The 26,651-nt window shown below is 48.5% G+C and overlaps 13 protein-coding genes across 13 annotated transcripts in view; 4 read left to right on the top strand and 9 right to left on the bottom strand.

Moving 5' to 3' along the window:
• The window catches only part of Pmar_PMAR004829 (hypothetical protein), a gene marked incomplete at both ends in the record, with an annotated part of 3,289 nt that extends 858 nt beyond the window's left edge, over nucleotides 1-2,431 (bottom strand). Inside the window, 3 exons of the mRNA XM_002769702.1 lie at nucleotides 810-1,188; nucleotides 1,283-1,662; nucleotides 1,715-2,431. Coding sequence (XP_002769748.1) covers nucleotides 810-1,188; nucleotides 1,283-1,662; nucleotides 1,715-2,431 — 1,476 coding nt within the window. The remainder of the gene's footprint in view (nucleotides 1-809; nucleotides 1,189-1,282; nucleotides 1,663-1,714) is intronic.
• Nucleotides 2,432-2,589: 158 nt separating this feature from the next.
• Pmar_PMAR004830 (hypothetical protein) lies at nucleotides 2,590-4,384 on the bottom strand (the record flags this gene model as incomplete). The annotated part of the gene is made up of 4 exons (XM_002769703.1): nucleotides 2,590-3,141; nucleotides 3,198-3,357; nucleotides 3,405-4,275; nucleotides 4,324-4,384. The coding sequence occupies 4 exons, from the start codon at nucleotides 4,382-4,384 to the stop codon at nucleotides 2,590-2,592; spliced, it is 1,644 nt and encodes a 547-aa protein (XP_002769749.1).
• A 454-nt stretch (nucleotides 4,385-4,838) lies between these two features.
• On the bottom strand, nucleotides 4,839-5,284 carry Pmar_PMAR004831 (hypothetical protein; the record flags this gene model as incomplete). The annotated part of the gene is made up of 3 exons (XM_002769704.1): nucleotides 4,839-4,904; nucleotides 4,948-5,012; nucleotides 5,074-5,284. 3 exons carry the CDS (start codon nucleotides 5,282-5,284, stop codon nucleotides 4,839-4,841), a joined length of 342 nt encoding a protein of 113 aa, XP_002769750.1.
• A 6-nt stretch (nucleotides 5,285-5,290) lies between these two features.
• Nucleotides 5,291-5,532, bottom strand: Pmar_PMAR004832 (hypothetical protein; the record flags this gene model as incomplete). Its single annotated transcript, XM_002769705.1, has 2 exons — nucleotides 5,291-5,350; nucleotides 5,396-5,532. Coding segments are annotated over 2 exons (197 nt in total), but the record flags the coding sequence as incomplete, so codon positions are not given.
• Nucleotides 5,533-8,147: 2,615 nt separating this feature from the next.
• Nucleotides 8,148-9,662, bottom strand: Pmar_PMAR004833 (Aspartate-semialdehyde dehydrogenase, putative; the record flags this gene model as incomplete). The annotated part of the gene is made up of 11 exons (XM_002769706.1): nucleotides 8,148-8,192; nucleotides 8,236-8,377; nucleotides 8,421-8,482; nucleotides 8,530-8,604; nucleotides 8,646-8,727; nucleotides 8,785-8,855; nucleotides 8,900-8,984; nucleotides 9,029-9,128; nucleotides 9,180-9,300; nucleotides 9,341-9,471; nucleotides 9,518-9,662. 11 exons carry the CDS (start codon nucleotides 9,660-9,662, stop codon nucleotides 8,148-8,150), a joined length of 1,059 nt encoding a protein of 352 aa, XP_002769752.1.
• Nucleotides 9,663-9,909: 247 nt separating this feature from the next.
• On the bottom strand, nucleotides 9,910-11,895 carry Pmar_PMAR004834 (hypothetical protein; the record flags this gene model as incomplete). The annotated part of the gene is made up of 11 exons (XM_002769707.1): nucleotides 9,910-10,041; nucleotides 10,090-10,240; nucleotides 10,284-10,411; nucleotides 10,461-10,574; nucleotides 10,623-10,730; nucleotides 10,773-10,877; nucleotides 10,919-10,992; nucleotides 11,043-11,169; nucleotides 11,227-11,409; nucleotides 11,461-11,770; nucleotides 11,813-11,895. 11 exons carry the CDS (start codon nucleotides 11,893-11,895, stop codon nucleotides 9,910-9,912), a joined length of 1,515 nt encoding a protein of 504 aa, XP_002769753.1.
• Nucleotides 11,896-11,956: 61 nt separating this feature from the next.
• On the bottom strand, nucleotides 11,957-14,118 carry Pmar_PMAR004835 (hypothetical protein; the record flags this gene model as incomplete). Its single annotated transcript, XM_002769708.1, has 3 exons — nucleotides 11,957-13,743; nucleotides 13,790-13,900; nucleotides 13,951-14,118. The coding sequence occupies 3 exons, from the start codon at nucleotides 14,116-14,118 to the stop codon at nucleotides 11,989-11,991; spliced, it is 2,034 nt and encodes a 677-aa protein (XP_002769754.1). The 3' UTR covers nucleotides 11,957-11,988.
• Nucleotides 14,119-15,122: 1,004 nt separating this feature from the next.
• Nucleotides 15,123-15,671, bottom strand: Pmar_PMAR004836 (hypothetical protein; the record flags this gene model as incomplete). Its single annotated transcript, XM_002769709.1, has 1 exon — nucleotides 15,123-15,671. The coding sequence occupies one exon, from the start codon at nucleotides 15,669-15,671 to the stop codon at nucleotides 15,123-15,125; it is 549 nt and encodes a 182-aa protein (XP_002769755.1).
• A 1,574-nt stretch (nucleotides 15,672-17,245) lies between these two features.
• On the top strand, nucleotides 17,246-19,217 carry Pmar_PMAR004837 (hypothetical protein; the record flags this gene model as incomplete). Its single annotated transcript, XM_002769710.1, has 3 exons — nucleotides 17,246-17,444; nucleotides 17,487-17,944; nucleotides 18,576-19,217. 3 exons carry the CDS (start codon nucleotides 17,246-17,248, stop codon nucleotides 19,215-19,217), a joined length of 1,299 nt encoding a protein of 432 aa, XP_002769756.1.
• A 1,326-nt stretch (nucleotides 19,218-20,543) lies between these two features.
• Nucleotides 20,544-21,717, top strand: Pmar_PMAR004838 (DNAj protein with possible transmembrane domain within C-terminal region, putative; the record flags this gene model as incomplete). The annotated part of the gene is made up of 9 exons (XM_002769711.1): nucleotides 20,544-20,608; nucleotides 20,657-20,765; nucleotides 20,800-20,951; nucleotides 21,002-21,121; nucleotides 21,169-21,269; nucleotides 21,320-21,408; nucleotides 21,451-21,516; nucleotides 21,563-21,627; nucleotides 21,657-21,717. 9 exons carry the CDS (start codon nucleotides 20,544-20,546, stop codon nucleotides 21,715-21,717), a joined length of 828 nt encoding a protein of 275 aa, XP_002769757.1.
• Nucleotides 21,718-22,106: 389 nt separating this feature from the next.
• Nucleotides 22,107-22,397, top strand: Pmar_PMAR004839 (hypothetical protein; the record flags this gene model as incomplete). The annotated part of the gene is made up of 2 exons (XM_002769712.1): nucleotides 22,107-22,301; nucleotides 22,350-22,397. 2 exons carry the CDS (start codon nucleotides 22,107-22,109, stop codon nucleotides 22,395-22,397), a joined length of 243 nt encoding a protein of 80 aa, XP_002769758.1.
• Nucleotides 22,398-23,277: 880 nt separating this feature from the next.
• Nucleotides 23,278-24,563, bottom strand: Pmar_PMAR004840 (hypothetical protein; the record flags this gene model as incomplete). Its single annotated transcript, XM_002769713.1, has 2 exons — nucleotides 23,278-23,364; nucleotides 23,406-24,563. The coding sequence occupies 2 exons, from the start codon at nucleotides 24,561-24,563 to the stop codon at nucleotides 23,278-23,280; spliced, it is 1,245 nt and encodes a 414-aa protein (XP_002769759.1).
• A 214-nt stretch (nucleotides 24,564-24,777) lies between these two features.
• On the top strand, nucleotides 24,778-26,544 carry Pmar_PMAR004841 (conserved hypothetical protein). Its single transcript, XM_002769714.1, has 9 exons — nucleotides 24,778-24,841; nucleotides 25,321-25,411; nucleotides 25,459-25,543; nucleotides 25,592-25,735; nucleotides 25,781-25,908; nucleotides 25,969-26,047; nucleotides 26,089-26,202; nucleotides 26,251-26,340; nucleotides 26,389-26,544. Exons 2-9 carry the CDS (start codon nucleotides 25,335-25,337, stop codon nucleotides 26,533-26,535), a joined length of 864 nt encoding a protein of 287 aa, XP_002769760.1. The 5' UTR covers nucleotides 24,778-24,841; nucleotides 25,321-25,334; the 3' UTR covers nucleotides 26,536-26,544.
• The last annotated feature ends 107 nt before the right edge of the window (nucleotides 26,545-26,651 follow it).

The raw sequence follows: 26,651 nt of genomic DNA on the forward strand, positions 1-26,651 counted from the left end.
GCTAGTGCTAATTGCTGTACTGCCGATAGAGGAAGTATGGCACCCATTAGGAGTGCAAGGAATCATTCCCCTAAACACAGCCTCATACACTCAGACTACCACCAACGAGTTCGTGACAACAACTCAAGATAAGTAGGTAGGGAGAGCTCCAGCATCACCATATCACACGAGTAATAATAACTATAGGGGGAATCCCCCTGGGGGACGATGATAGCAGCAGGATGGATATCAACAATGATGGCTTGGAAGCATATAATGATATAAAGGAGAGTATTTGAGGCAAGTGTACAACAGAAATGCTACTGCCTAGACCAAGCAATCGGGTAATAATATCAGGTGGATGAGGATATTCAAACTGCTTCTCTTCAAGTTGTCTCATCGGGGGATGCTGAGGTGTCCGAATGACCACCAGCCGAAGAAGGAGGAGGAGGCGGCGGAGGCAATGAGAGCAACAAGCGGTGTGAAGGTGTAGTTGTAGTAGGCTGATGATGACCTTCTCGATGGTGGAGCTGATCCATGACGACCTGACACATACATACAATATCTCATCTGGTGGATTCATTAGGCAAATAGACCGAAGCCTGACTCGACTTGGTAGTAGTGAGAGAGGATATTACTACAGACTCTTTTGAGGACATACCATGTTGATTTGATCGGTATGGCACACCCGGACTCTCTGTCTAGATATACCCTCATTTACGATGAACTCAGTTGTTATCAAGACCACTCGGGGAGCAGATATGGGGTGCATGAGTATACCAGTCAGTATCAATCAGTTACAGTTTAATCCACTCACTCTATGGACTTACATCATGGCCGTTGCTCCCTTGTCTATCTTGGCCACTATCCCTCCTCCATCCTATGGGTGGTAACTCCCTGACTGTTGGCTCTATTTGAGAGCTACTCTCATCCGTTGAAGGGATTACAGTTGAGGTAGTGTGATAGAATGCCTCGACTGCCCTCCTCATCCTCTCATAGTTATATAAAGACTCTCTAAGCCCATCTAACATACGTTCCAAGTCGGCAACATGTTCAGATACATCGCCCTCTTGCTGGGAGGTCTCCCCTTCTGAGGCACTGCTTCGCCGCATTCCACCTTCTGTAAGCTGATGCTGCTGCTGCTCCGGCGATGATGATGCCTCTTGAGGCGCCTGGAACAAATAGTCGTAGCGGACGTCAATTGGAGTCCTGAGGAGGCGAGGGGTACTACTACTACCATCATTAACAACAACTAGTCTAAGAATACAACCACTTTCACCACCAATACTACAACCCGACTTACTTGCAGGTTGGACATTGTTTGTTCCTCTTCAAATGTTTATCGATATCACATGCCTTAGTCTTATGAAATACATGCATGCAGGGTAGTCGTCGAACCAGATCCCCGGGGACGAAACGCTCAAGACAGATGGGACAGAACTCATCGCCATCCGAACGAGTATATGACGACGATGATAACACTCCGGTGGTGGCGGTTGCCGCATACTCTCGTGAGTCGGCAGCATTCGATAGGGAGCTACTGCTGCTGTTGGGCTGTTGTTGTTGTTGTATTGCAGAAAGAACAGTATTAGCCTCAAGCATATCCTTAGTAGCGAAGGGCATAGAACCATTACGACAGTCCCTTATATGGACCAAACATCTTGTTATTGATGTCATGAATACCTGATGACAATAAGGCATCCTCAGTGGTATACACATAATCCTACACTCCTACCTTAGTAAGGCGAGCTAGCCACTCTATAGCATGAGTCTGTGTGGCAAACCATTGTGGGGCAACGGCTACCATATCCAAGTTGAGACCATCGGATGGGCCGTTGTTAGTGCCAGCTGGGCCTCCACATTGAGTAAGCCGACAATAACGCATAGTAGTATTCCAAGATGCAGCTGTGTATGCTATTACTTCATCAGACAAGTCAGCAGAGGCTAGGTCAAACTTGGATATAAACCTTAGATAACTATCAGCAGGGTCGAAGAATATTTGGAATGCTAGGTCCCCACCACCGACAGTGCTAGTAGGTTGGAACTTACACCGCAATACCAGAGTAGTAGAGGCGGGAACATGTGTATCATTGTCTAGTGTACCAAAGCCAACAGCATGGGCTTCACAAGCCACTACTGCCACCATTAGATCTGATGCATCTAGTACGTATTTACCCCACCATCCATCAGTGTTCACTGCTACATCCATACCCTTGGTATTTACGGAGGGACCATTCTCATCAGTGCTCCCCGGAATTGCCTTCTTTTTCTGCTTACTTTTCCCAGTAGTGGACTGAGTGTTAGCAGACCAATTAGCAGCAGCATTGCCTAGAGCATAGCCTGCTAATGCACACCACAGGCCCCCTAGGCCTAGACGGACCCAGCGTCCTATCTCGGGGCTCACAGAAAAGGAGAATGGTGTGGACGGTGATGAAGGAGCAGGGGGAGGCATGTACTGAATACACCAGGCGTTAACAACAACTGAGAAAGTGTACAGGCTAGCACTACGAATATCCCAACCAAAGTGGTAGGTAATGAGAAAAAGAGTACACTGGTATGATAAGAAAATCACACAATCATAGGAGTATCAAATGCTCGTCTATGGCCCTTTTATTGCAGCTGTAGGCGTTTAAGCTCCATTTCCATATTACAACGAGCTTGGGCCTCGCTGGGGCCTCCACAGAAGGCGAACATTACTCTCTTACTATTGCACACCGACGATAAGAACTCGCACCGTTGTTGGGCATATATGCTAGAGCCTCCTACCACAGGCTCGTACTCTTGTCGTATACCTTCAGCATACTCTCTATACCGGTCCTCATCCGCAGCTAGGATTAGTAGGTCCAGGTCTAGAAAGGCATTGAGGGCAGGGTAGACCTCCTTCGGGTATATACTTCTACTAGACACATGGTCCTTGGTAGCTAGGATTATATCAGACACCTCATCCCTAAGCTCAGAGGCTACTGCTGCATCTAGACAGAACTTGAGCCACAACTGCTGACTAGCCTCCTCATTGCCATCCAGGCCTGGTACATATATCGCATCATGAAACCATGCAGTGAGTTGTAGGGTGGTTGTGGCGTGGGCTGAAGACGCTACTGTTATTGGCAAAGGACCTTCACCCACACAAGAGGACTCAATGTTGCCCAATATCTCCCCCACCTGCCATCATGAACAGCGTTAATAGTTACTACTAGTAGTAACAGCAGTGGTATTACGTGATTGAGTGTGTGATAGTAGCGCCAAGGCTGGAGGTATAGATCCCTTAGTGTAGACCACCATTCATCGACCTTCAATTGAAGCTGTTCATGCTTATCATCATCAACAACACCATCGACTGCGCAAGCCTTTGCTATCAACTGGTACCATTTATCGTACCTACCGATACACTAGAACGACGGTCGAGAGCCTCCATGCCGCCTTACATGGCGTTCAAGGCTTCCTCTCCCCCTGCCTTATCACTCATATACTCCCTAACATCAGTAGAGCTCACCTTACCACCATGCTGTGACCCTTGACTCCTCAAAGCAACCTCCACTATAGCGACCTCAGGGCAGCCAGCCTCCTTCCGCGCCTCATTCACCACAACACCACCTTTAGCTGTCTCCGTAGTGACCACTAGACAGTCGAAGTCTCGAAGGGTCCGGGCTGGCCCTATAGGGTCTCTAGTGATGTCAGGTATTATCACTACATCACAGTGCCAGTCAGTAGGACGTATGTCTTGGACGAATTGTAGGACCCCCCTCTCCCTCACATGGAAAGGCTGTAGTGCCTTGGCCAGCCTCTTGTGTTGTAGTAGCTCCCCTGCTACCAGTGCTAGCCGTAGAGTCTTCCTAGCCATAAGTAAGCTACGGGTTATGACAGCTCGATGCCCAACATGGAGGTGGTCGAACGTACCAGCAAAGAGGACATGATCGTAGTGGGGTAGCGGAGAGCTGTGGTGGCCCGCATGATGGACAGGTGTAGTAACAGGAAGCAATAGGTCGACCTCATGACCATCCATAAGGCCCATTGCCCCTACTAAGACGCATTGAGGCCCTCTAACCTCCAAGGTCTCGTTAAGGCGTACTTGGACATCCAACAAGGGATGAGCATTCTCACCAGCAGCTTGGTATACATCATCTATTACTTCGCATAAGGTGCTTGAGTCATACTTCAGGCCAAAGCGATGAGGGGATAGGCTCACTACCAATCTACTACGGGCTAGAGGGGCTGCCACTCCAGCAAGAGAGGCCAATGACCGCAAGGCTGGTAGCGACCTATCCAATAGGGTAGAGGATGATATAAGGACCGTATCTAGGGTGGGTAGGGAGTTTATCGCTGTACTAGACAGAGGCATACTACCATATTGGTACTGCCTGCCTCCTGCTGCTGGATCGACCGAAGCACCATCTGTTGACGCCATAAGTGGGATGAAGGGACTACAGTAGGGTACAAGAGGCTAATTTAACACAGAGCTAGCTCACGATGAAGAGGCTACTAATGCAAAGTGACTATACAATCGATAGTAGGGGTAAGTAGGAACAACCGCTATGAGAAAGGAGGATAGTTGGTAGGATTATAGTTAAATATGCAATCATGTCATCCACGGAAGGAGGGGCCTTGCATCCATCATGGCTCATCCCTTTCCTATACCAGGTGAAGAGGACCATGCATGCTCAACCCCCGTGTGGCCCCCTAAAGTGATGGAGGGCCTCCTCTTGCGGTACACCCCCCATCAGAGTCCTGCTCGCCTCATTACACTTACACCATACCTGGGCTGAAGTGAGCTTCTCCTGAATTCGACATAATGGTGATGGACTACAGTGAGGTGTGTATTACATAACCCAATACCTCCCCAGTAAGGCGTGATCCTTCCGTTAGGGCATGGCAACAGAGGCAAGGATACCATACTCTCCTTGAGCTATCTTGCCCTGGACTAGCACCTACCAGTGGCGTGAAGGGCGCTAACACATATACTATTATTACCCGTAAAGGAGGTGCTTTGTATAGGTACGCTCCCTTCCCATGATACTGCTGTACCAGACACTCTCCTTAGGAAGATTACGTCTCCGGTTGCCAAGGACATACATAGCCCCACATCCATACTACTACCCCCAGGATCTTCTATGGGCACAGGCCTAGCCATGCTGCCCATTACAGGTGTTCCAGTGTGGTATACAATACCAGATATTGGCTCCATAGCAATACCCTTACCACATACTCTACTACGGGATCGATCAACAGTGAGATTCTCACTAGTGATGGAATCACAGAAACCCAATGAGAAGTTACCAGCAGCTTCCCTATTGAAGCGTATCCTCATTAATACCTGTACCCAATGCTCATCGTCACTGGGTTGTGATAGTAGTTCAGGACGTATACCCAGTAACTGAGGGAGATTGCAAGAACACTGAGGAAGCAGTACCCTCCCCACCGTAGTCGCTGTGAAGGTCAACCGTTTGCCTGCTATCCTAGCAGACCTGTGGTCAAAGGAGAATGCTGCATCTCGCCTTCCCTCAACTGTTGAATTGATAATCAACCGCTTAGAGCACTCTCCCATAGCATACGACACTGAGGAGAGGGACGAATGCTCGGGCTCGCAATGATGATAACGACTATGGCCCTACATGAACGCATCCGATTCGCTTTATCCCTCCATGATGTTCGAAGAGAGTGGTATCGCTGCTCCCGAGTATTACCCCAGCAACAAAATGATGACCCCCAAAAGCTGATAGGAGCAATACAAAGGCCACTGCAGATCCTCCTACAGATGCTCTCTATCAGAGCATCACTCACTACACGTAGTCTTCGACAAGTGAGCTGCAACGTGCATAGAGACGAGGTGTCCAGCCATAGTAGTATAACCCTGAGGACCTCGGCAGGTAGTGCAGTGAGTCGTAGTAGCCTATTCGGGACAGATGGTAGTGCCGCTAGAGGGGTATAGTCATAAGCCATAGAGAGAGTACTGCATTCCTACTAACAAGAAGTATACTGGGTCTAGATCCCACACACGAGGCTTTTGATAGGAGAATGCATTTATGGTACAGGAAGAGGAAATGGTGAGAAGCAATGGTAGAATGGTATTATTAAGAGGAAGGTGCTGGTTCGGGGTTGTCGAAGTAATTATTAGGTGCTGCGAAGTCGGAATCATCATCATCATCATCATTATCCTTTTCATCATCATCACTACTGCTACTACTACTCTCATCGTCACCATCCTTGAGAGTATCCTCACACTCAGGCTGAGGATACACCATAGCATTGGCTATTCTAGTGAATGGGCATCGGTATGGGTCACCGAATAGCAAGTCCAATGCGCCCATAGGTAGCCATCCTCTTCCACTAGATGTAGCAGCATATACCCATCCCGTATAGGTAGTATACCCTATTGACACTAGCATACCCTCTTCAGTCCGGATTGGTGATACACTCCCTGGTGGTAGAGCATCTGATAGGGTATACCCTGGTAGCAACACTTTTATATCATGTAGCGGTGGCCTCACACGTTGGGCTACACCTATCGAGGCAGTACTTGCCTCATCCAAGCGTACCCATAGCATACCAATACAGGGGCCTAGCTGAGGAGGGATGTACTTCTGCCAATGCTCACCATAATGCCTCTTCAAGGTCGGCTCTGGTATTAATGCTCCGGACTCGAAGTGACAGATCCTAGCTAGACTTAGTTGTACAGCGAGATGATGTGATGGTGCGGCTGAGTAGACTAAGAAGCTTATTGAGGGCCCCCCAGTGGGTGGATGATGATCATACCGGACAGGTACAGGGTCCTCAGGGTGGGGTAAACAGGGCTCTGCAGCACGAAAACAAAAGGCAGTGGTAAATGATACAGGGTCTAGAGGGCCAACACTGAAGCCCTCTAGGAGGTATGGTACACGATACGATATAGCAGACTCGAAGACACCACCATCACTGCTGCTGCTGCTGCCTTTTATCAGTGCACTACTGCTCTTGAGCCTGTGGGTTACGAAGAGCAAAGGGGCTGATGATGGATAGACCATTGACTCCTCCTCCTCTCCCTCTTCTGTCCTGACATCCTCCTCTGGCTCGGTGGTCGACTCTGGGTCACTAGGGGACACACTGGTCCCATTTGGTGGAGAGGCTATTTCTAGTGAAGTGTTGCTGGGATGGGGTATAATGAATAAAATATGACAAACTGATGACATGATGCGATGTTGAACGATATCCCGAACTAGAACATTAAGAAATATGTTCTTGAAAAATATCACACCAACATGCCCTAAGAATCTACTTCCCGGACGGTTTAGAGGTTCACGACAGTTCGGAGAGCGATGGGATAATCAAGGGTGTTGCATTTTTACTCGATTCAATGGCGATGCTGATGATATAAGTATAGAGTGAGCGTATCGTGGTATTTGTCTCAAACGTTGGACCATTACCTTTATCCCACTCTGTATTACATCTCATTTTCCCACGACCATCTCCTATCTCTATCTTGTAGTCTCCTATCACCCACGCCATTGGAGTCCTGAGTAATTCTCCACTCGTAGGGACCATCAGAGCAGCGGACCAACCCCAAGCAGTGTAGGAGAGGGATCCTCCTGGATCACTTATTCCATATATTCCTAGGGTATAGTACCAACGCTGTAATCGCGGTCTGGTGATGATGATCGATCTCCTAGGTATGCACGGTAGAGCAACAACCCTTTATCGTCTCCACGTGCAGAGGGCGCCGAATACTTGAGGTAACATGAGATTCGCAAGTGTGCGCAAGATTCGTTCCCACCCCTTCCTAGGAATGTTCTCGTTGAGTGAAGAAGGTGGTGTTGGCGCGGCAGAAATCTCAGCGCATATTCGAAAGTCAGAAGCCACAGCCAGCCCTTTACATTGTGGAATTCCACCGTTAGAAGCACCAATGCCGCTGACCCGAGAATTCCATCTCGGCGGTATGACTGGGGTGGCCTATCCCCAGTGGCAAACTGAATACATGCTGGAGTTTCTCCTGACAACGTAGTACGGCGGAATAACCGGATCCCAGCATAGCCGATATAGATCCTAGATAGTGGTAAACAGGTACTCCCAGGTGTACACTGGGCCCCATCGACACAACACAATACGTGGCACATCATAACATCCTCAACTAACGATTGTCGTTCTCGCTCCAATTAGCCAAACTATCAAAAATGACCGAAAAACATGTCAGGTAGAGGTCAGAACCAGCCTCTCTGTCGGCCCAATTCCTTCACGATGAGGACCTACCCAGGAACTCTTCTGAATATACAATTCAAGCCAACTCACAGCATTCAAGGCAGCCCCTCGTAACAACTGATCTCCACACACGAATAGTTCAATACTCTTCCCTTGGGGGAATGCAATGGACTCTCTTATACGTCCAACGGACACCTCGAACTTACTAGTGCAATTGAGAGGGGTTGGATACCTACGATGATATAGTAGAGATGATGACGACGATGGCAACCTACACATCATTCTGTGGATCGTCCTCGACCACCACCATGGGGGCAGCCTTTAGGGCATCAGTAGCCTAAGCGGGACTTCACTGAAACACTTACCACAAGAAGGGCAACCTACTTTATTGATATCTATTGTATTCTCGAACTCTATCGTGATGGACTCAGCATGGGCCCTCGTAGTCGCCACGCGTACCTGAGCCTCGATCACGATAGGGAGTGGTCAAAGATACTCACAGCAGTGCAGCTGATGAGGAGGTCTGGCTGATCAAATATCTTTCGAGTCTCCCACACAACCTTCATCTCCTCCTTAGTGTACCTGAAAGGTATTACCGGCCACCATCCTTGCCGGGAACAGGAATGAGCTACCGAGTACCCATTAGACTGGACTGAATCTATCCTTGGTATCACATTACCGAGCAGTTGGTGAGGGAAGACGGTGGGAGTCTGAGGAAATTAGTCATACGACCACACAGTCACCGTGTGATTACCTTCAACGGTCTCGTACCGTAGTCACACAACTGGGTCTCCAACTCCTCCAAGGCGGCGTCCCCACCCCCTGATGCTGCCTGGTATCTATCATCCTCATAGTAGAGATGATTGACAGTGAGGATACGCACGTCGACATTATTATCCGTCTAATTTGGAAGGCTTTATGTAATGGCCATAAGACCATAGCTGCTATTGCTGTGGTGCAGTTAGGGTTCGCTATGAGCATGCCTGAATGGGTGGTCTTAGTGTTCATCCCATCATCAACCTCTTGCTGCTCACTTGTTCCCCGCATTGCCTGTGGATTAATCTCGGGTATAACTAGGGGGACCGAGTTATCGTATCGGAATGCGCTACTGTTGTCCACTACAACGATACCAGCCTCAGCAAGTTTGGGCGCAACCTGACAGGAATGGCATTGATGGGATTACGACAAGCATTACCTCTTGAGCAAACGTGCCGCTAACGGCAAGGAGAGCTACGGTGAAGGCTTCCTGTATCACAGTGGATAACGAGAACTCCTGGACCTCTACATCGCCCCATGATGTGGTGATAGTAGTCCCGGCACTCCTCTCTGAAGAGAGTGATGTAGGGGACTAGACAGGATGTGTGGATGCTACTAGAGGCATACAAGGCCAGCCTTTTGACAGGTATGTGCACATCAGCTAAGCATTGTATCATGCATTTACCAACAGCACCTGTGGCACCCACCACACAGATCGATATACCACCCGAAGGGGGGATGGCTGAGGGGTCGAGCGACATAGCCAGAACCTGTCCCAACCAGCGTCCACTCATGCTCTTATTAACACTACTAGTACAACGATGATGATGAAACTGAAGTATCACACTGGAGTGGGTAATTACAATAGTGGGAGTAGCTCATTCTAACATCACAGTATCTCCATCTCTCTCTTTGGGCTCCGCTGTAGATGATGATGATGACGATGAAGACGACGACGATTGTTGTTGTTGTTTCTGGGTCGTATTCAAATTGAAATGCCATCGCCTCTTAGTCTACCTTGTTGGTCTTGAACTTGGACAAGATCCCTTTAGTCCTCTCCTTCCTATACCTCTTCCTATCCTCCTCACTCACCCCTTCAGCCCCATCTGCTACAAGAGCCTCTGCTTCTGGTGGGGGCACCTGCTTCAACCTCCCCACCATTATCATAGCAGACTATTCTTATACTACCATCTTCTCCTCCAAAAAAGGTCCTTGAACGGTCCCAGAGAAGCCTTCATATCCCCATCTGATAAGTGCACTCGGGACTAGATCCTCATCAGCCAGCAGCTTCTTGCCATCACGGTGTATTCTATGCATAGGAGGTGTCTGGTACAAGTACCTACCCAACAGCATATCGATGTTCGGACCCCATCAGCCCATACCATTCCTTTTCCTTATACTCTGGGCTGAGGAAGCGGCCCACTGCATCGTAGAGGGATGCTAGAGTATCAGCAGGCCGGAACTGGAGCTGTAGTACGAGACGGTCGGGGAAGGCCACACGGACAACGCACTACGACAAGGCTAGCGGTCTAAGGTGGCCCTAGGCGAGTGGCACTGACTGCTGTGTGGATAGTCCTGGTCTTCAGCTTCTCCATCTCCTTCTTCTCTCGACTCTGGAAGGCTCTATCGGCGCTGGTCAGAGAGTCCTTTAGGCTACTAAGTTGGGCTTTAATCTGATGTGATACCTCCATGCTGTGATCGAGATGTGGTAAGGTCCTCACAAGTTCGAAGTCGTCATCCTGGTCGAGGAGTTCACTACGTCCATTGAGCTCTTTCACAACATCCTCTATCCTAGGCACGCCACCACTAGCCGAGCCTTGCCGGAACACCTACAATACTATCATTAGGAGGGTGGGATGATGCAATAACACCACCTTAGGATTGAGGTCCATAGTGCCGGGCTTGGTCCCACCTGTCTTAAGTAGCTCCTTATGACGCTCCAACTCCTTTGCGAATGCCTCCTTCTCGGCGAGCCCCTACACACATCATCAGCAGAGGGCGCAATGTGCAGAGGTACCTTCTCAGTGAGCCTCGGGGCACTTGCCACTTGTCCAGCAGCTCCAATAGAGGATACGAAGGGATTGAATACTCCTACGATACCAAGATGATGATGATGATGATGATCCTAAGGCCTGCAGTACCTGGTGTGTTGGGTAAGGAAGCCTTAGTCCCACCAAGGGCATAGTGAGCATCAGTGAATCTTGATATGTATACTATTGGGCAGGCTATATACTCAGGCTCCGACGATGGATACAAACAGAAGCCGAGCTGAAGAGGGATGAGCTTGAACTCCTCTTAAGACAGCTAGCAGCAGTTGGGTACTACATTCATCAGGAAGTCCATGGCAGCGGTGCATTTACCGACAGCGGGGTCGAACTTATCATTACTGAGCCTTATCCGTCGCCTCTTGGGGTTGGAGGGCTGTGCTAGTATATTATCCACTATGTGTAGGAGTAGAGCTAAGGTCTCAGTTGCCGCTTCGCCCTTCGCGGTACGACTATGCTCGATCTGAAAACCTTTCTGGTACCCTAGACCAACTACTCCAACTACTAGCATCACCTTCCTTGCCATATCGAACAGGTTATCTGCACTCTGTAGGAAGGTGGCTGGAGGCATCACTTCGACTTCAGTGTAGGTAGGAGTAGTAGTAGCCTCCCTAGAGACCGATGAGCTCTGCCCCGATGTGGATGATGATGAGATGCTCTGTGTGGTGGTGGTAGCGGCGGAAGGTCTAGTGATGGTGTTAGGGGAGAGGAGCCTAGCCTGCAGGGCCATCTCCAACCTCTTGGGCAACTTCAGCTCAGCCCATTCCTCGGTGTCTAGAGCCCGTAAGGAATCTATCGTATCGAACCATGCTTCATTAACAACCCTACAGGAGACCCAATGATGCCGTAGGGTAATTGGGTATTACTTATTGATGATAGGCTTCATCTGTTCTGGCGTCCGGCCCATTTCCTTACCAACCTCTAATAGCAATGCCTCTACTTCGGACATCCTGTTATGGACAAACTCTGATAATGAGGCTGATGGCTATCTTAACACAACTGTAGACATCCAGAAACATGAATTACACCGTCATCACCATCATCAGCTGTGGTTGTTGATGAGCCTTCGCAGCATAGCCACCTTCCCAGCAGCATCCTTACAGTTCTTCCATGCAGCTACCGATACCCTGATGACCTTCCATCCAGCATTTATAAACACCTTATCCCTAATAACACTAGAGCCTATAAGAATATCACTACACCCTGAGTCTGGGGAATAGAGATAGTGCACATCACCATCACACTCTATAACGATGCCCAAGTCATCGATAACGACGTCGGCCCTATAGATGCCACATATCTCCACTTCATCCCGCACATTACCATACCCCATGGACCGTAATGTTTGGCTAATATTGGTATGTAGAGAGCTCGAGGCTGGGTTCTCAGTGAGTGTCCCAGCAGGATATGCTCCTATCAACTGCTGGGCCTCAGTAACCATTCCACGGGCCCACAAGCCTGCTATGGCTTGCCTAGCGAAAGGTAGAGAAGGGAGATCACCCTCCTTAGCAATACAAGCTAGGACCCTTTCCATGATACTCTCTACACCATCAATGTCCAATACTACCCCTGTCCATAGTATACTACAAGCCTGGTCAATAGTAAGACTCTCATTACAGGGCGGCAGACGGTGCCCAGTCTGATGTAGCTGTGCTAACGCTATTGCATACATACAGTAGGTATTAGGGTAGAAACTAGAGGCACCCTCCAAGGCTATGTCCATCAGTTTAGTGAGGATGGTATGGCTAGGTAGATAGGACAGGTTTGAAAAGGCTGCTACTAGTCTAGCCGCATCCACTGCTGATGGCGTGATAGCATTAAGACGACTGCCTAGGTACGAGTGAAGGGCATGTGCAGTCTCTAGAGTAGACTGTAGAGAGCCTCGACTGAGGTAGAGGCAGACTTGAGGTAGGCTATGGGTCCAGGGCACAGGCTGGGGACTAGCAGCAAGGCGCTGGAGGAACTCAGGACCTAGACATGCTGTGATGGAAGGATCCATCCAGGTAAACTGTAATATTGACTTCAAGTTATCCATATCGAACGCATGGGCATTGTTCTCTACTACCACTACTACTTGGTGAGGCAGCAAAGTCTCCTGTATCATACCCAATGCTCCTAGACCCCATATAGAGCTAGCTATACAGGGAGGGTCCATCAAGTAAAGGGAGGATAACGTAGAATGGTAGAGGCCCTTGATTACCTCCAATGGAGGGCCCTCACCTATAGCATTGAGCCTAACCCCAGCAGCCCATACAATACTACTAATAGCAGTAGGAGAGATGGATGTAGAAAGGTGTGTAGCCTGTGCCAGCAGAGTCGTAAACACCGGGGTGAAGTGACGAAGCCTTGCTAATGCCCATATCACGTTGGCTAGCTCAACACCAGTGAAGGCATGATGGGCCTTTGGCAAGTAGTCATCGACCATCCGAGAGATTGGTGCTTCTACTAATGACTCTCCCTTATCCAGTGATGATGCCATCTTGGCCCAGCCCCAAAGGACCATGGCCACATCCTTAGGTGACAGCTGGGTCATACTGCCCACCAATGGTGCCAACTCCCCCCTCAGGTCTATTCCCAACTTACCACAACCCCATACCAACGTTGCGACGTCCCTAGAGGACCCCTTAGGACCATCAAGGGCATTGGATATGAGCCGTGTAAGGTTAGCCCGGTCCAGTGTCGTACACCCCTCCTCACTAGACCGACTGATGAGAGTGGAGACTTCATGTGCTGCCATGCGTGTAGGGGTCGAGGGCTTCCTCCATGAAATTGCAATAGTAGGTACCGGTACTTTTACCTACCCCAACAGTTAACGGCGAGCTTCCTTGGATGCCCTTACCTACACCTAGCCTATTCAAAGCCTCTTTACTCTCTGACAGCTCCAACTGCGAGAAACCTCTACCTCCATTCTCTACGAAGGCCCTCTTCAAAGCTAACTGGAACTTCTCATCCTCCTGAGTCCAGTAAAAGTACAAAAAGTACCGCCACCAATAGGTAGTATTACCGTCCACGTCCCCGGTCCAAGGCTACGGGCCAGACCAGTGATCATAGCGTGGACCAAGGCCCCCCTTACTGGACCCTTGGGTGGTACTGCTATCTCAACTGCCCGCTTATAACTACCTCTAACACATAGCTCTTGTATTCGTTGCAACTTGCTGGTTGACAGAGACATGTAAATTATTGCATATTATTATACCCCATAATAGTAATACTGATGATAACACAACGCCGACAAAACACTATGTAGGGGCAGCATTAGGTAGTAGACATGGGTCATGCTTTAGACCTCCATCTCACAGCCACTAATACACCTGAAACATACTCAGCAGACACTACACTGAAGATAACTATATATGTAGATGTAGAACATCAAAGTATTATCTCTGAACTTAGTGACCACATCATTGCATGTGTACTTGACCTAAGGATAGGTTACGTATCACACCATGCCTATAAGATCTGGGTCCAACAGTGCTATGGTAGTCCCGTCAAGGAGGAATCATGTGGAGTATGATAAGGATGGGGTCGAGCACCTCAGATATCATAGAAGACCAACAGCAACCCAATGCAACCTCATCCCACCCCAACACTTTAACGTGGCAGTAATTCGAACTAAGGATACCACTTTTAAAAGTGGGTCTGTAACTTAGGAACTGCTCCTTAAGGCGCACCTTAAAAATAGGAAGGAAACCCATAAACTCGGTTGAGGAAACCCAACATATATATTCCCATACTTGATTCCCATTTTTGAGTTTCCAAATCGGTTAATTGAACAACTCCAGAGATCTTCATTCTTTACATGCACCGTTGTTGAGATTCTAGGTATAAACCCAGGCACACCGTGCACTCCTATATACCATGTAGCTTTCTGACATAGCCAGGTATCCTTGAAATAGTTGAGTAGGCTCGGGTGGCTTCCTCCCCACTTCGCCACAAAGGCTTCTACGGCATCCTCGAACATAGAGTCGCTAGTACAACGGTGGAGAGCATATATGTCGCGCTTGAAATCTTTCCTGGTAGCCTGCACGATATCCGATGCTTCTTCTGTGGTCAGGTTGACGTAAGTTGGGAGATTATCGGTGACAGCACGGAGCATGTGGACCCAGCAGTATAGCCTATTAGATTGCCCGATCTTATCTCGATCCCATTTCAGGTTCTTCTCGAGAGCCTCCGAACTTATTGGGCCGAATACCTGAATGGAGACTCCCTGGGCGACAGTTTCTTGTATGCTACTCGTTCATATGCCTTGGTGAAGTATTCTGCGCCATCGGCGACGATGGTCCTAGGCTCCATATTCCCACCAACTTGGTGGCCCTTGGTGGCACCAAGGGCCACTACTGCCAGCTTCACACAGTCGAATATGGCAGCAGTCGACTTGGTCTTCTTATTGGTGGTGAGAGCGAAGCAGACAGTCTTGAATTCTCCTTTAGGATTAATGCTCCCTATGATGAGGGTTACTAGGCCGAGCCAACAGAGACCATCTGTGTGGTCGCAAGTTATCACCAATTCGGGACCTTGGGCATTGGCTAGTAGAAGCGACGGACAGGAAAATGCGAAGTAAGTGAGATCGCCAGTATCGAAGCCGATGCAGTATGCAGTTCCTTCGTCCCTCGGTATTGATGAGTGCTCCTCGCAGAATTTTCTTATAGTAGCCGTGCTCTTACCAGTAGTAGCTCTGTCGAGAGTTTGGGGTAGCCGATCTCGCGTATTATATATGGCCTTCATGACAGACTTACGACTCCTGGAGTCCGGGAGCAGTTTGCGCTTCCTCAAGCTGCGGAAAGTCACTTTCCGAAAGTGTCAAGGGGAGTAGCTCGGCCTTCACGATGCAGCTCCACCACAACTCTAGAGGCCGCTTTGCTGAGAACCGTCGGTCTAGACTTCCCTCCACTCTGTTGCTCGTGACTGTGAGTGCGGTGGTGAACATCGGGCAGCATTATCTCGTACCTCAGGCCCTCGGGAGAGTCGAGCTGTTGGATTCGTGCAACATACGGGCAATTGTAACCAGACCGCCTCCCACGACCATAACAGCAGACATACTTATGTATAAGGCTCCCATCCCTTCTCAAGTAAGTACCTTTACTTAGTAAAGGTACTAAGTCGGACGATTCGAGCTGCAGGGCTCGACTCGACTCGACATTTCTCCGCCACCGGGCTCGACCGAGTTCGACTCGTCGAAAATCAGACGAGCCTCCACTCGACTCGCCGGACTCGACATGCCGGAAGGTGGTCAATACCATTGACTCAATAGGTACTAACTGTGACTGATGCCAACTAGGTTCAACCAGGTCTATGGAAGTCTCCCATTGGAAGACTTCAGCTGTCAGGTACGCATCTGTGAATGAACGTTATGTTCACAGACTGTGAGCATAACGTTCACAGATACCGCTCAATTTGAACGGTTCAAACTTGCAATGTTCGAATAATAGAAAGGTTCGCTTAGATTTGATTCCATTTATCCAAGGAAACACTCTTGAATCAAGAATCTTGATTACCGACACATTCATTGAATGAATTTCTCGGAATGAATTTCATTCCGAGCTTCATGTGTATTTAACTGCATTCAAAACATATGAATGTTCCGAGTTATGATGCTCGACCGCCGAGGATTCTCTTCCCCATAATCTGAGAAAGACACCACAAGTCCGTCGCTAGACACGCTGTCAGCGTGTGAGTGCCTAGCCACTCAGCCACACAGCGTGACACTGAGTGACTAGCATGACGCTAATAGGTCGATAGTCCAGCAGCCCGACTATCGAACTATTAGCGTCATGCTAGCCCGACTCCGGCTCGGCCGATCCGGTACTTTGAGTCAGGTTTGTAGTAAAGTTTACTACAAACCTTGAATCCCGATAGCGTTTCTAGGGCTTCCTTCGCTGCTTTTAGGGTATCATATCTCGTACCATCAGAGTACTACTTAGAGAGTAGTACTGAGAGTAGTACTGACTCATCTCCCGCTCAGATTCGGCAGAGCCCTCCCCGTCACCATTGAGCCCATCCATCGATACGAGGGAATCACGCATCGCCACGTGACGTGGCCCACGTCGCGTGCGTCATTGTAGTGGAGTCCAGCGGAGCGACGCACATATAAGTGTCTGATCGATATTAGCTGTGGCGTACGCATGTGCATTCTAGTTCTGTGCACACTGCTACCGCATTCATCAGTCCCGTCTCGACTGATACCGTACTAGCAGTCCTTATCGCCTTGTGTTCATAGTGGGCATTCCCGAGTGAGTCACAACATGGTGCCCAGACCCAGGAACATTCTTTCAGTGGGTTCTACCCCTTCTTGTGGCTCCATGAGTGCCCCCTCTGACTCCCCCGCATTCGAGGAGGTCCCTGGCTCTTGGAGTGAGACTGAGGAGTATGTCCTCGCCCTTGGCGGCTATGATCAGGAGGAGGGTCCGTCCCCCTCTCCCACGGGATCGGCTCCACCGATTCCTCCTGCAGCCCGAGAAGGGGGGCCAGAGGCCGCCCCAGCTGTAGGTGACGAGAGCGGTAGGCCACCGGTTCCAACAACTGGCCCAACCGTTCCCTCAGGGCCCGCTCCTGCCCCACTTTCTATTTCACCCCTTGGGAACGAGCCCCACCGTACCATTAAGTCTTATGATTTGGGCGAGAAGTTCACGGGGACCGACAAGCAGGCCCACAGCCTTGAGGTATTCGAGTTCATCTCCCGTGTCAAGGCTCATTTGAAACTCCTCAATATCGCCCCGTCTCATCATTATCAATATCTCCTCTTGAACACTCGCCTAGCTGCCTACAATGCTTTGACTAACAATGTTCGACTCCCCATAAATGATCCTCAAGCGTTCCACGTTGGTGTCTCCGTATTGCAGGAACGCTTCGGGGTTAGCCGCCACGATCTGTGGGCCCTGGCCCGCAATCGCCGCTTAAATGTTGGCGAGACGACCTCCGATCTGATCGGTGACTTACAGAAGTACCTGTCGTACAGTCTTCCTGAAGTGTTGTCGTTGTCACGCCAGTGCTTGGACTGGGTAGTGGCGATGTCCTTCTGGCACTGTCGATGGCGGAGATGAGATAGAAGCGAGTCGGCCCATCGACTGACCTGAGATAAGGACCTGCAATGTCACTGTGCAAGCGAACGAATGGGAATGGAGCTCGGGGGGTAGAACTGCTTGGGAAGAGGTCCGGTCTGTCCACGTGCAATGACATCGGATAGTCGGTACGACCCTGGCGATGACCGAGATGTAGACGTTGTTGGTGGATATTCCGATGAGGGGTATCTGCGGATGAAGCTGACGTATGACTGCTGATCGATAACACTGATGGTGGTGCGATTAAGGAGCTCGCAATAGACTAACCTGCTGAGATGCCCTATCGATTCCGCTGATGGCGTCGGTTAAACACCCAGATCCATGAGAAATTGATGATTTAAAGAATCTGGGATGTGTCGCGTTCAGGCATGGCACAAATTGACTTTCGAACTCCCAACCCAACAAATTGTTAATAGCAATCTCCTTTCCCGCGTGCGATGCTTGCAAATCTTCCGTGCAGTCGCGGCTGGGCCGCCTCTTAGTCGGAAAAATCACATCAGTCCGTGAAAGACGATTCTCCAACACATGAGTGCGTGAATTTCGTTCAACCCCCACTAGTAGTGACTACTAGGACTACTACAACTACGGCTATGACTACTACAACCACGACTACGACTATGACTACTACAACCACGATTGCGACCACTATAACCACGACTACGACTATGACTACTACAACCACGACTACGGCTATGACTACTACAACCGCGACTATGAATATGACTACTACAACTACGGATATGACTACTACAACCACAACTACGACTATGACTACTACAACCACGACTATGACTACTACAACTACGGCTATGACTACTACAACCACGACTACGACTATGACTACTACAACTACGGCTATGACTACTACAACCACGACTACGACTATGACTACTACAACTACGGCTATGACTACTACAACCACGGCTATGACTACTACAACCACAACTACGACTATGACTACTACAACCACGACTACGACTATGACTACTACTACGGCTACGACTACTACAACCGCGACTATGACTATGATTACTACAACCACGACTATGACTATGACTTCTACACGCAAGACTACGATTATGACTACTACGACTACGACTACTATTGTCCAGATAACAATGGATTTACAACTCAACTTCGGGTCAATTGGGGATATGAGATTTTGATGAGTTGCCTTGAGTGTTTAATTGAGTCAATACTGACAGCATACTGAATTCGCGAGAGGCTACATTCTTCAAGGCCACGACGTGATCGAGACCGAGAACAGCATCATCGATACCAAAGTCGTCTACTCTGAAAGCAATATCCATCTCGATAGTCCACTCTCCAGCAGTGAGTTCTGTAAGCGGTCTTATCCGGGTAAATTGCGCTTTTTAGTGTAGCAGCCACTGTGGCTTATCCCTGACTACTCTGACCTGGGCTACCAAGAGTTCCAACTTCCTTACCTGTCATTCCATATCGAGAGAGTGATCAGCATGCCAGTATTCCTGATAAAAAATAGTACTGTATATATGAGTACCTAGGCAAGCCTCACACCTGGCTTGCATCTATATGGCGATATCAATCAAAGCGAATCGCAATTGGACGTGGAAGCTCTGTAGAATGTTCATGCGTGCACGGTGCACGGTGCACCAATGGCAATGATAAACTGCACGGATGCACGATGTTTAGACGCAACGATGTTTAGACGCAAACTATCTTAACTACTACCTAACTTCTCTTAGAGAAGTTAGGTAGTAGTTAAGATAGTTCTCTACTACTACGTCACACTACTACTGCTACTTATATACACAATTTATGTCGTACGTGTTCTGCAGACTGCAATAGCAATACCCATTATAGAACATTGGCTCATTCATATGCGGCATATGATATGCTGTTGAGTTTTGTACCGCTTTATCTGAAGCAGTGTGACCCGTGTTCGTGATTTTGTTATGTCCAGTGGCGAAGTCATTCTCAAGTTCCAATGCGGAACGCTTTTCTTCAGAAGAGTTGTAGCTCTCGCCGATTGCACCGAATATTCCAAATATGAGGGATATGCGCGCGAGGGAAGAGGAGCGCGGCTCCGTTTCGATGGTGGAGAAGATCTTCGGTGTGGTTTATTATCTCGCCAGTGAAGATTATCTTCGCCACTCTCAGAGTATTTTGACTTCCGAAAGGGCTCCTTCATGCCCGGCGACAGCCGAGCGGGAGGACGCCCTTTGGCGAAGCTCGGCAAGGAGCGTCTCAATGAGCTTATGAATAGATTTTTCAATAAAACCATTATCGTTTATCATTACAATTTTCCGTATCAAACAATGAGTTTGCTTTAGTACTATGTCAATTCGGGGGAAGTTTCAATCTGTACTACAATGTAGTACAATCCGGGTATCCTCCGTTCATAGAGTAATTTCTTTTTACCAGGTAGGCTCGCAAGGTGTTTAGAGGAGAATCGCCTATGCGGAAGGCGAATCCGGTGGAGGTTGGTGAACTATGGGCATGTGGTCTACGACATGGCAAGAGGACGTATGTTGTCATGACAGTTCTCCTCATAACATTAATGTCCATCGCCAACCGCGACGAAGCCAAGCGGTGCCGGGATATAGCCGTGCATGCTCTGGAGAGGTAATAGAGGCTTCGGGAGGCAGCAGTTGGTCATGATGGTATCATGAGTGGGGATCGGGATAAGTGTATACGCTTTCTAGAGAAGTCTTTGCGGATGTATGACGATTCCCACACTCAAAGCCTCTTACAAAAGGTAGCCATGTATATCAACATGAGGGTAGTAATGGGAACTTCCCATTGGGAAGTAGTAGGTACGGGAGGGTACGGATACTCCTAGTAGCGATGCCGAGGAGACATCTTCCGAGGTGACTACTGCCTCCACTGCGGGTATACGGCATCGGAAAGGAGATGAGTCTGTAGGGGATGGGGCTGAGCCACAACGTACCAATAGGGATGGGAAGTCGTAAGACAGGGTTGGGAATTTGGCGGACGACGCCCATCGACCTTGGAGAGATACACTGAGGACCAGAACCATTTAGTGCAGCGTGTTTTACGCACTCAGGATTACTATCAAATCTTACAAATAGATAGAAATGACGGCTCTGATGACCTTGATGGAAAAGTGAAGAAAGCGTAGTGAACGAGAGCAGTCTCCCATACTCGTGATGGAGAGGATTAAGGTATCGTAAATTGGCTCTCAAGTTGCACCCGGATAAGAACGGTGCTCCAGGGGCCGAGGAAGCCTTCAAAAAGGTCTCCAAGGCATTCCAGTGGTTATCAGGTAATTCATTGCCTCTCATCACTTCACCCTCGCTCACCGATCCTCTTTAGACGAGACTAAGCGTCGCACATACGACCGGACGGGCAAGGATCCTGAGCAGTCAGCATCCTCCTCCTCTACGAGGAGAACTGGACGAGGAGTAGGGCAGTTGTCGGTACCTTGGGAGTATCTTTCCTCTTAGGATGATTTTATGACAGCACAGGATATCTTTGGTGCATTTTTTGGCGTACCACGACAAGAATCCCCAGTAATATAACCATTCTACAACGATCGACATATATGTTTCTGATCAGTTTTATGCTCAACATGCCCAGCCGCAACACCGTGAGAACCACACCAGTGGTATGTACGGCAATCGGTGTAGAGTGGTTAGGTTCCTAGTCTCAGGTTTCACCATTCTACAGTTCCTACCCATAATCATGCTATTAATCGTTACTCTATTGGCTAATTTCAATGCGGATAATTCCTATAGTCATCAGAGGTAATGCCACAGAACGTCCTACTTCTCGTTGTCCATCTCAATCATCTCCCTCCCCTGTTACCTCGTCGGAACACAACTATATTAACGCCGATTAGAGAAAGTAGATAGGTAGGATGACGTGAAGTGGAGGAAATGCGTTATAGTGTGCCACGTTCTGGTCTTGTATGCCCTCATTATATCACATGTTACCATCCTCCCGATCAGGCCAAAGTTTTCACTCCTACTAAGGCATACACAGTCCGAGAGAGTACTCCAGATATGCATATCAGCTACTACGTGACACCTAGTCATGCCGCTAAGTATCCATTAGGCTCTGTTGAGCAAGAGTAAAATCATTCAATGCTACTCTTCCTGATATGGGAGTGCTCCTCAGGAGGTTCCAGACGACTGTGGAGACGTCATATGTAAATAACCTGTTGGCAGACTGTGACTTCGAAGAGCGGACGATGGTACGGGACATTCAGCTGGCTAAGCGTCACCGTTCGGTGAAGCAGTTAGAGCAAGCAAAGAACACACCACGTCCATCATGCGATAAATTAAATCGATTGAAGGTGGGTTATGGTATAACGAATGGGCAGTTGAGGATGTTGTGGTATCAGGAGGAGTACCCTCGCCAGTACCGACGAAGTGTTCAGTACTGGTACTAGGCCTTCTCGGAGAAGGGGCGGAGCTCGGCATCCGGGTTCGATTCCCATGCCTGGCGTTTTTCTGCAAAAATATGTTTTTTGCACGGAAATCTACATGGTCCGGGCGGAACCCTAATTTCGTATTTTTCCTAGTATCCCCAGAGCGAGAGCTATCGAGTGGTGTATAGCATGTGATCATAACCTCTCTAGATCGAGCTGGATAATTTGTTCGCACGCACGCACGCACAAAGTGTTAGTAAAGTGAGAGAATACGCTCCGCTCGCTTCGCTCGCTCCGCAATTGATTCTCACCATCGTCCTCCCAAGTGATTGTACTGTCTACCGAAGCAACCTCATTTGTGAATATTGCTATTCACCAGGTGTTACCTGGGTAGTATTAATACTACGAAGAGTTGGGTTGTTACTATTAACACAAGGGATACATTGACACAGGAAAGCGATGCTCGTTATCAATGGACAACTAATAACCAGGAAACAACACTATATCTCGTATCATGACGGCCTTTAAGGAAGATGACAATATGAGAATACAGGTAATTACCAGACGTTGCCCACTATTGGAACTGCTATAGATTATTTGAGGGCTGGGGGTAATGATATTACCTCTAACTGTCATCTAGATTATTGATACAGTACGGAAAAAGGATTAGACAACAATGACCACACATCAAAAAAAGTGCAAGTACAAACAGACCCATCATACTTCTCGCTCATACTTCGCTCTAGCTCTCACCGCCATCAGTGATGACTCATCACCAACACCCATAGGAAAGCCGTCGATCGGTGAAAACCTGAGATATCCGTATTAGTGGTAATGCACTGCAACGGATTGATGTTTATTGATGATACCGCTCTGATTGCCATAGAGAGAGTTACGCCCATTATGACAAGACCACGACGGCGATGAGTATGATCTCGATGGTGGTGAGGATGAGCCCGGCAAATGTGATGAAGGAGTAGGAAACGAGCTAATCGAGTGTCGAGGTAGCAAGCTAGAGTTTGCACCGACACCACTCAGAATACCACTACCATCAATGGTCGGTGTAGATGCCAAGACGGTATCAACCCCGGTGTCAACTTTACGCTTGTTCTGGAAGGAAGTAGTCTCACATAGGTTACCTTGAATATTATGTTCAGGGTCATGGAGAATCCTCCTGACAGCATCGGGATCACTCATAACCACAAATCCCATGTTAGGGGGCAATGTGGATGTATGAGATCGAGTCTTCCTTTGCAACAATAGAATGGTCACAACGTGACCGTAAGAAGAAAAATATTTATTAAGAACAGTAGAGACATTAGCTTTAATCAATTGGATCTTCTTGACACATACAACCTGCTCATCAGGGATGCAGGACAACATGTCCAAAATACGCCACAACGGCCAAGGACCACTACCATCATGATCATTATCCACACTACCATATCCCTTGTCAAAACTGTCACGCTTCTTGTCGCTTTCCGCGCCCACGGTAGGAAAAACATCGACCGGGATAGTAGGAGTAGCAGTATGGTCATTCTTAGTGGGAGGGGTTGTATCAGTAAACACACCCTTCACGACAGATGACCAAGGAATCGTGAAGTTACTTTCAGGATTAGTGGAATCAGTGGACCTTGGCGAAGATGTTGTTCCATTATTGGCATTAGCAGAGCTAGCCATGATAAAATCAGTCTCCCTTGCACCAACAGGAGAAGGATATCCACCGCCATTACCATCACCATTAGTTGTACCACGAACAGCGTCATCCACAATCTCCTGTTCAGTATCAACAGGAATAGCAGTAGAATCTGCCTCGCCAGTGGTAGTAGTAGTGGGTGATACAGTAGTAGATGTTGTTTCTAATAGTTTACGAGCGGTAAGATCTCTGAGATTCTCCCTCGTTCTGTCCAACTGTTGCTCTAGTATACCAAGCTGCATACGAAGCTCAGAATTCTCCTCTCGAACCGATCGCAATAAGGTCTCGGAACGCTGCAAGGTTTGAAGTATATCACCCAAAATCATGTTGTTGTTGGTCTCGGGAGTGACAAGAGAAGCATCATCATCACTTGAACAATCACCATGACGACCCACTGCCGCCACTGCCCCACCTTCATGCTGCTCTGCCGCTGCCACAAACTCCTTGAGAAAAAGTTCGTCGTCCTCAGTGGTCGAAATAGGAGGGTTCATTCATTCACAGTAAAACTACCACACACCTCGATGCACACTCTACTAACCATAACCATGCGAAACTACTGACAGGTAGATTTCCGCTAAAAGGCGGTCACATCTCATCAAAAGTGAAATTGCTGACTGGTAGATTTCCGCTAAAAGGCGCTTTGTGATCACATCGCTCCGCCGGGAGAGCGCAAAAATATAAAATAAGACCGTCATTGTGCGGATGGATCCCGGTAAGCAGTGTAAAGGTATAGATGGAGGGAAGGGATGGAAAAGGATACTATTATTGGGTAGGTCGGGTCGCTACATTTCCTCGCTCTAAGTACGTCAATTCTATTGGTCGGGGTGCCTATGCCACCACTCCAAGATATGCCTCAGTTCGATTCGTTCCGTAAGGGGGGAGGTGGGACGATCAACATTTCACCTTCTGATCCGAACTGACTTCCTTTTCGACGAATTGTGGAAAGCAGTTCCGCCGTGAATAAATCCGATTCTACTCGAGGGGCAGATATGCCACCCTCCAACTACGTTGTCAAGAGAACGCAACTCCAGCATGTATTCAGTTGCCACTGGGGATAGGCCACACCAGTCATGCCGCCGAGATGGCATATCTGCCCCTCGAGCGGCATTGGTGCTTTTAATGGTGGAATCGATTGTACTGAGGCATATCCTGTGGTGATGGTGGTAGTGGCATAGCGGCCCCACCCTACGGAGTTAATAGCGACTAGGCATTTACAACGTGCATATTGGTAGTGTTATCTGAGTGTAGGAAGTCTGGCTGGTATGAGCACCATCGTGGTGATCCGACAACTAGTGCCCAAAGTACTCTACTATCGACGCCGATATAGTGACCAACCTGAGTAGTGTGGCCGGTAATGCTACGACGGAGGCTTATAAAGATCATCAGATACTATAACATGATAACCGCGAAGTTTACTGCATCGTATGAAATGCCATATCTTGTCGAATGGCAGGATAGTCATTATAAGCAAGTGAGTATTGTGGTCGAATGGTGATCGCAGTGAGTGCTTGGATATTAGGTGGCTTATGTAGTTCCTCCTGTAGCTGATAGACCACCTTCGAGAGCAGTGTGGTTGTTATTAGGAGGAAATGCAATGCTGGCCAAAGACTGGCTACCCTTCGTATACGGCGTACGACGGAGTGATTCAACTGGCGAACTCAATGTGAGCATGCCGGACACAAGTGGTTGAGTAGTTGGAGATTGATAGAGGGCCACCTTCCTACTTGTGGACTACCCTGAGTACGGCGAGTCCAGGGGTCCGTCGCCCTGTCCTGACTCAATGAATGTTGTGGTCAATGCTGCAGTGGAAGCGTTAGTCAGTCGAGCGCCGCAAGAGTGAGAACTGGGTTACTCGTATGCTACAGGGGAGCCCCCTGAGGGAGCTATCTGCTGCAGACTCGAGTCATTACACATACTTGGGCACTCGCTGGGCGGAGCTGTAGCTCTGCGGTTTGCAAGAGAAGAGATACATAAGGTCAATCCTGGGTTACGCCTTGTGCAGGATGTCCTCTCTAGTCTCAGAGCTCTCTCCCAGTCAAGAGTGTGATAACCTCATCTACTTTCACTTCAATAGCTGCCATGATACGCTCAATTACCGGCATACCACAATTAGTGGGGAAACTTTTAGCGGTTAGTGAACCCGCCACGATGATACAGCTGAACAGTTCTGCTTGTCAGAGTCACGAATGGTTGTCGACAGAGAATATGATCTATCTCAAAACAGCGGGGGTCAAAGTCGCCATGGTCCATGGACAACAAGACGAAATAGTATGCGAATATTTTATCGGAACGGTGCATCGTGAGTTTATGGGACAGGTACCGTATTCACAAGGTGAAGAGCTTTCGGAAGCAGCTAATGTCACTCTATTTACTCACCCCTCAGCCGAGCATAATGATATACTTAGCATTTGGGTCCCCAAGTATGCTCAGCTAATGGCCAATCTTAGTGGAGCTAAGTTGTGAGTTTCATGAAGTTTTAGACTTTCGTTCAAAAGTCTGTAAACGGGTCTGTCAACCCATGCTATCGTCGCACAGCAGTACCTTATGAATGGGAACATTTAGCAAGTATGCCACAACAT

This window comes from Perkinsus marinus, assembly GCF_000006405.1.
Source record: "Perkinsus marinus ATCC 50983 genomic scaffold scf_1104296964984, whole genome shotgun sequence".
Classification (NCBI taxonomy): Eukaryota; Perkinsozoa; order Perkinsida; family Perkinsidae; genus Perkinsus; species Perkinsus marinus.

Coding starts and splice junctions, on each gene's coding strand:
- Pmar_PMAR004841 (XM_002769714.1), top strand. CDS start 25,335: ATGAGCACCATCGTGGTGATCCGACAACTAGTGCCCAAAGTACTCTAC. Junction 25,412..25,458: donor CGATATAGTGACCAACCTGA/GTAGTGTGGCCG, acceptor AAAGATCATCAG/ATACTATAACATGATAACCG. Junction 25,909..25,968: donor GTCAGTCGAGCGCCGCAAGA/GTGAGAACTGGG, acceptor TATCTGCTGCAG/ACTCGAGTCATTACACATAC.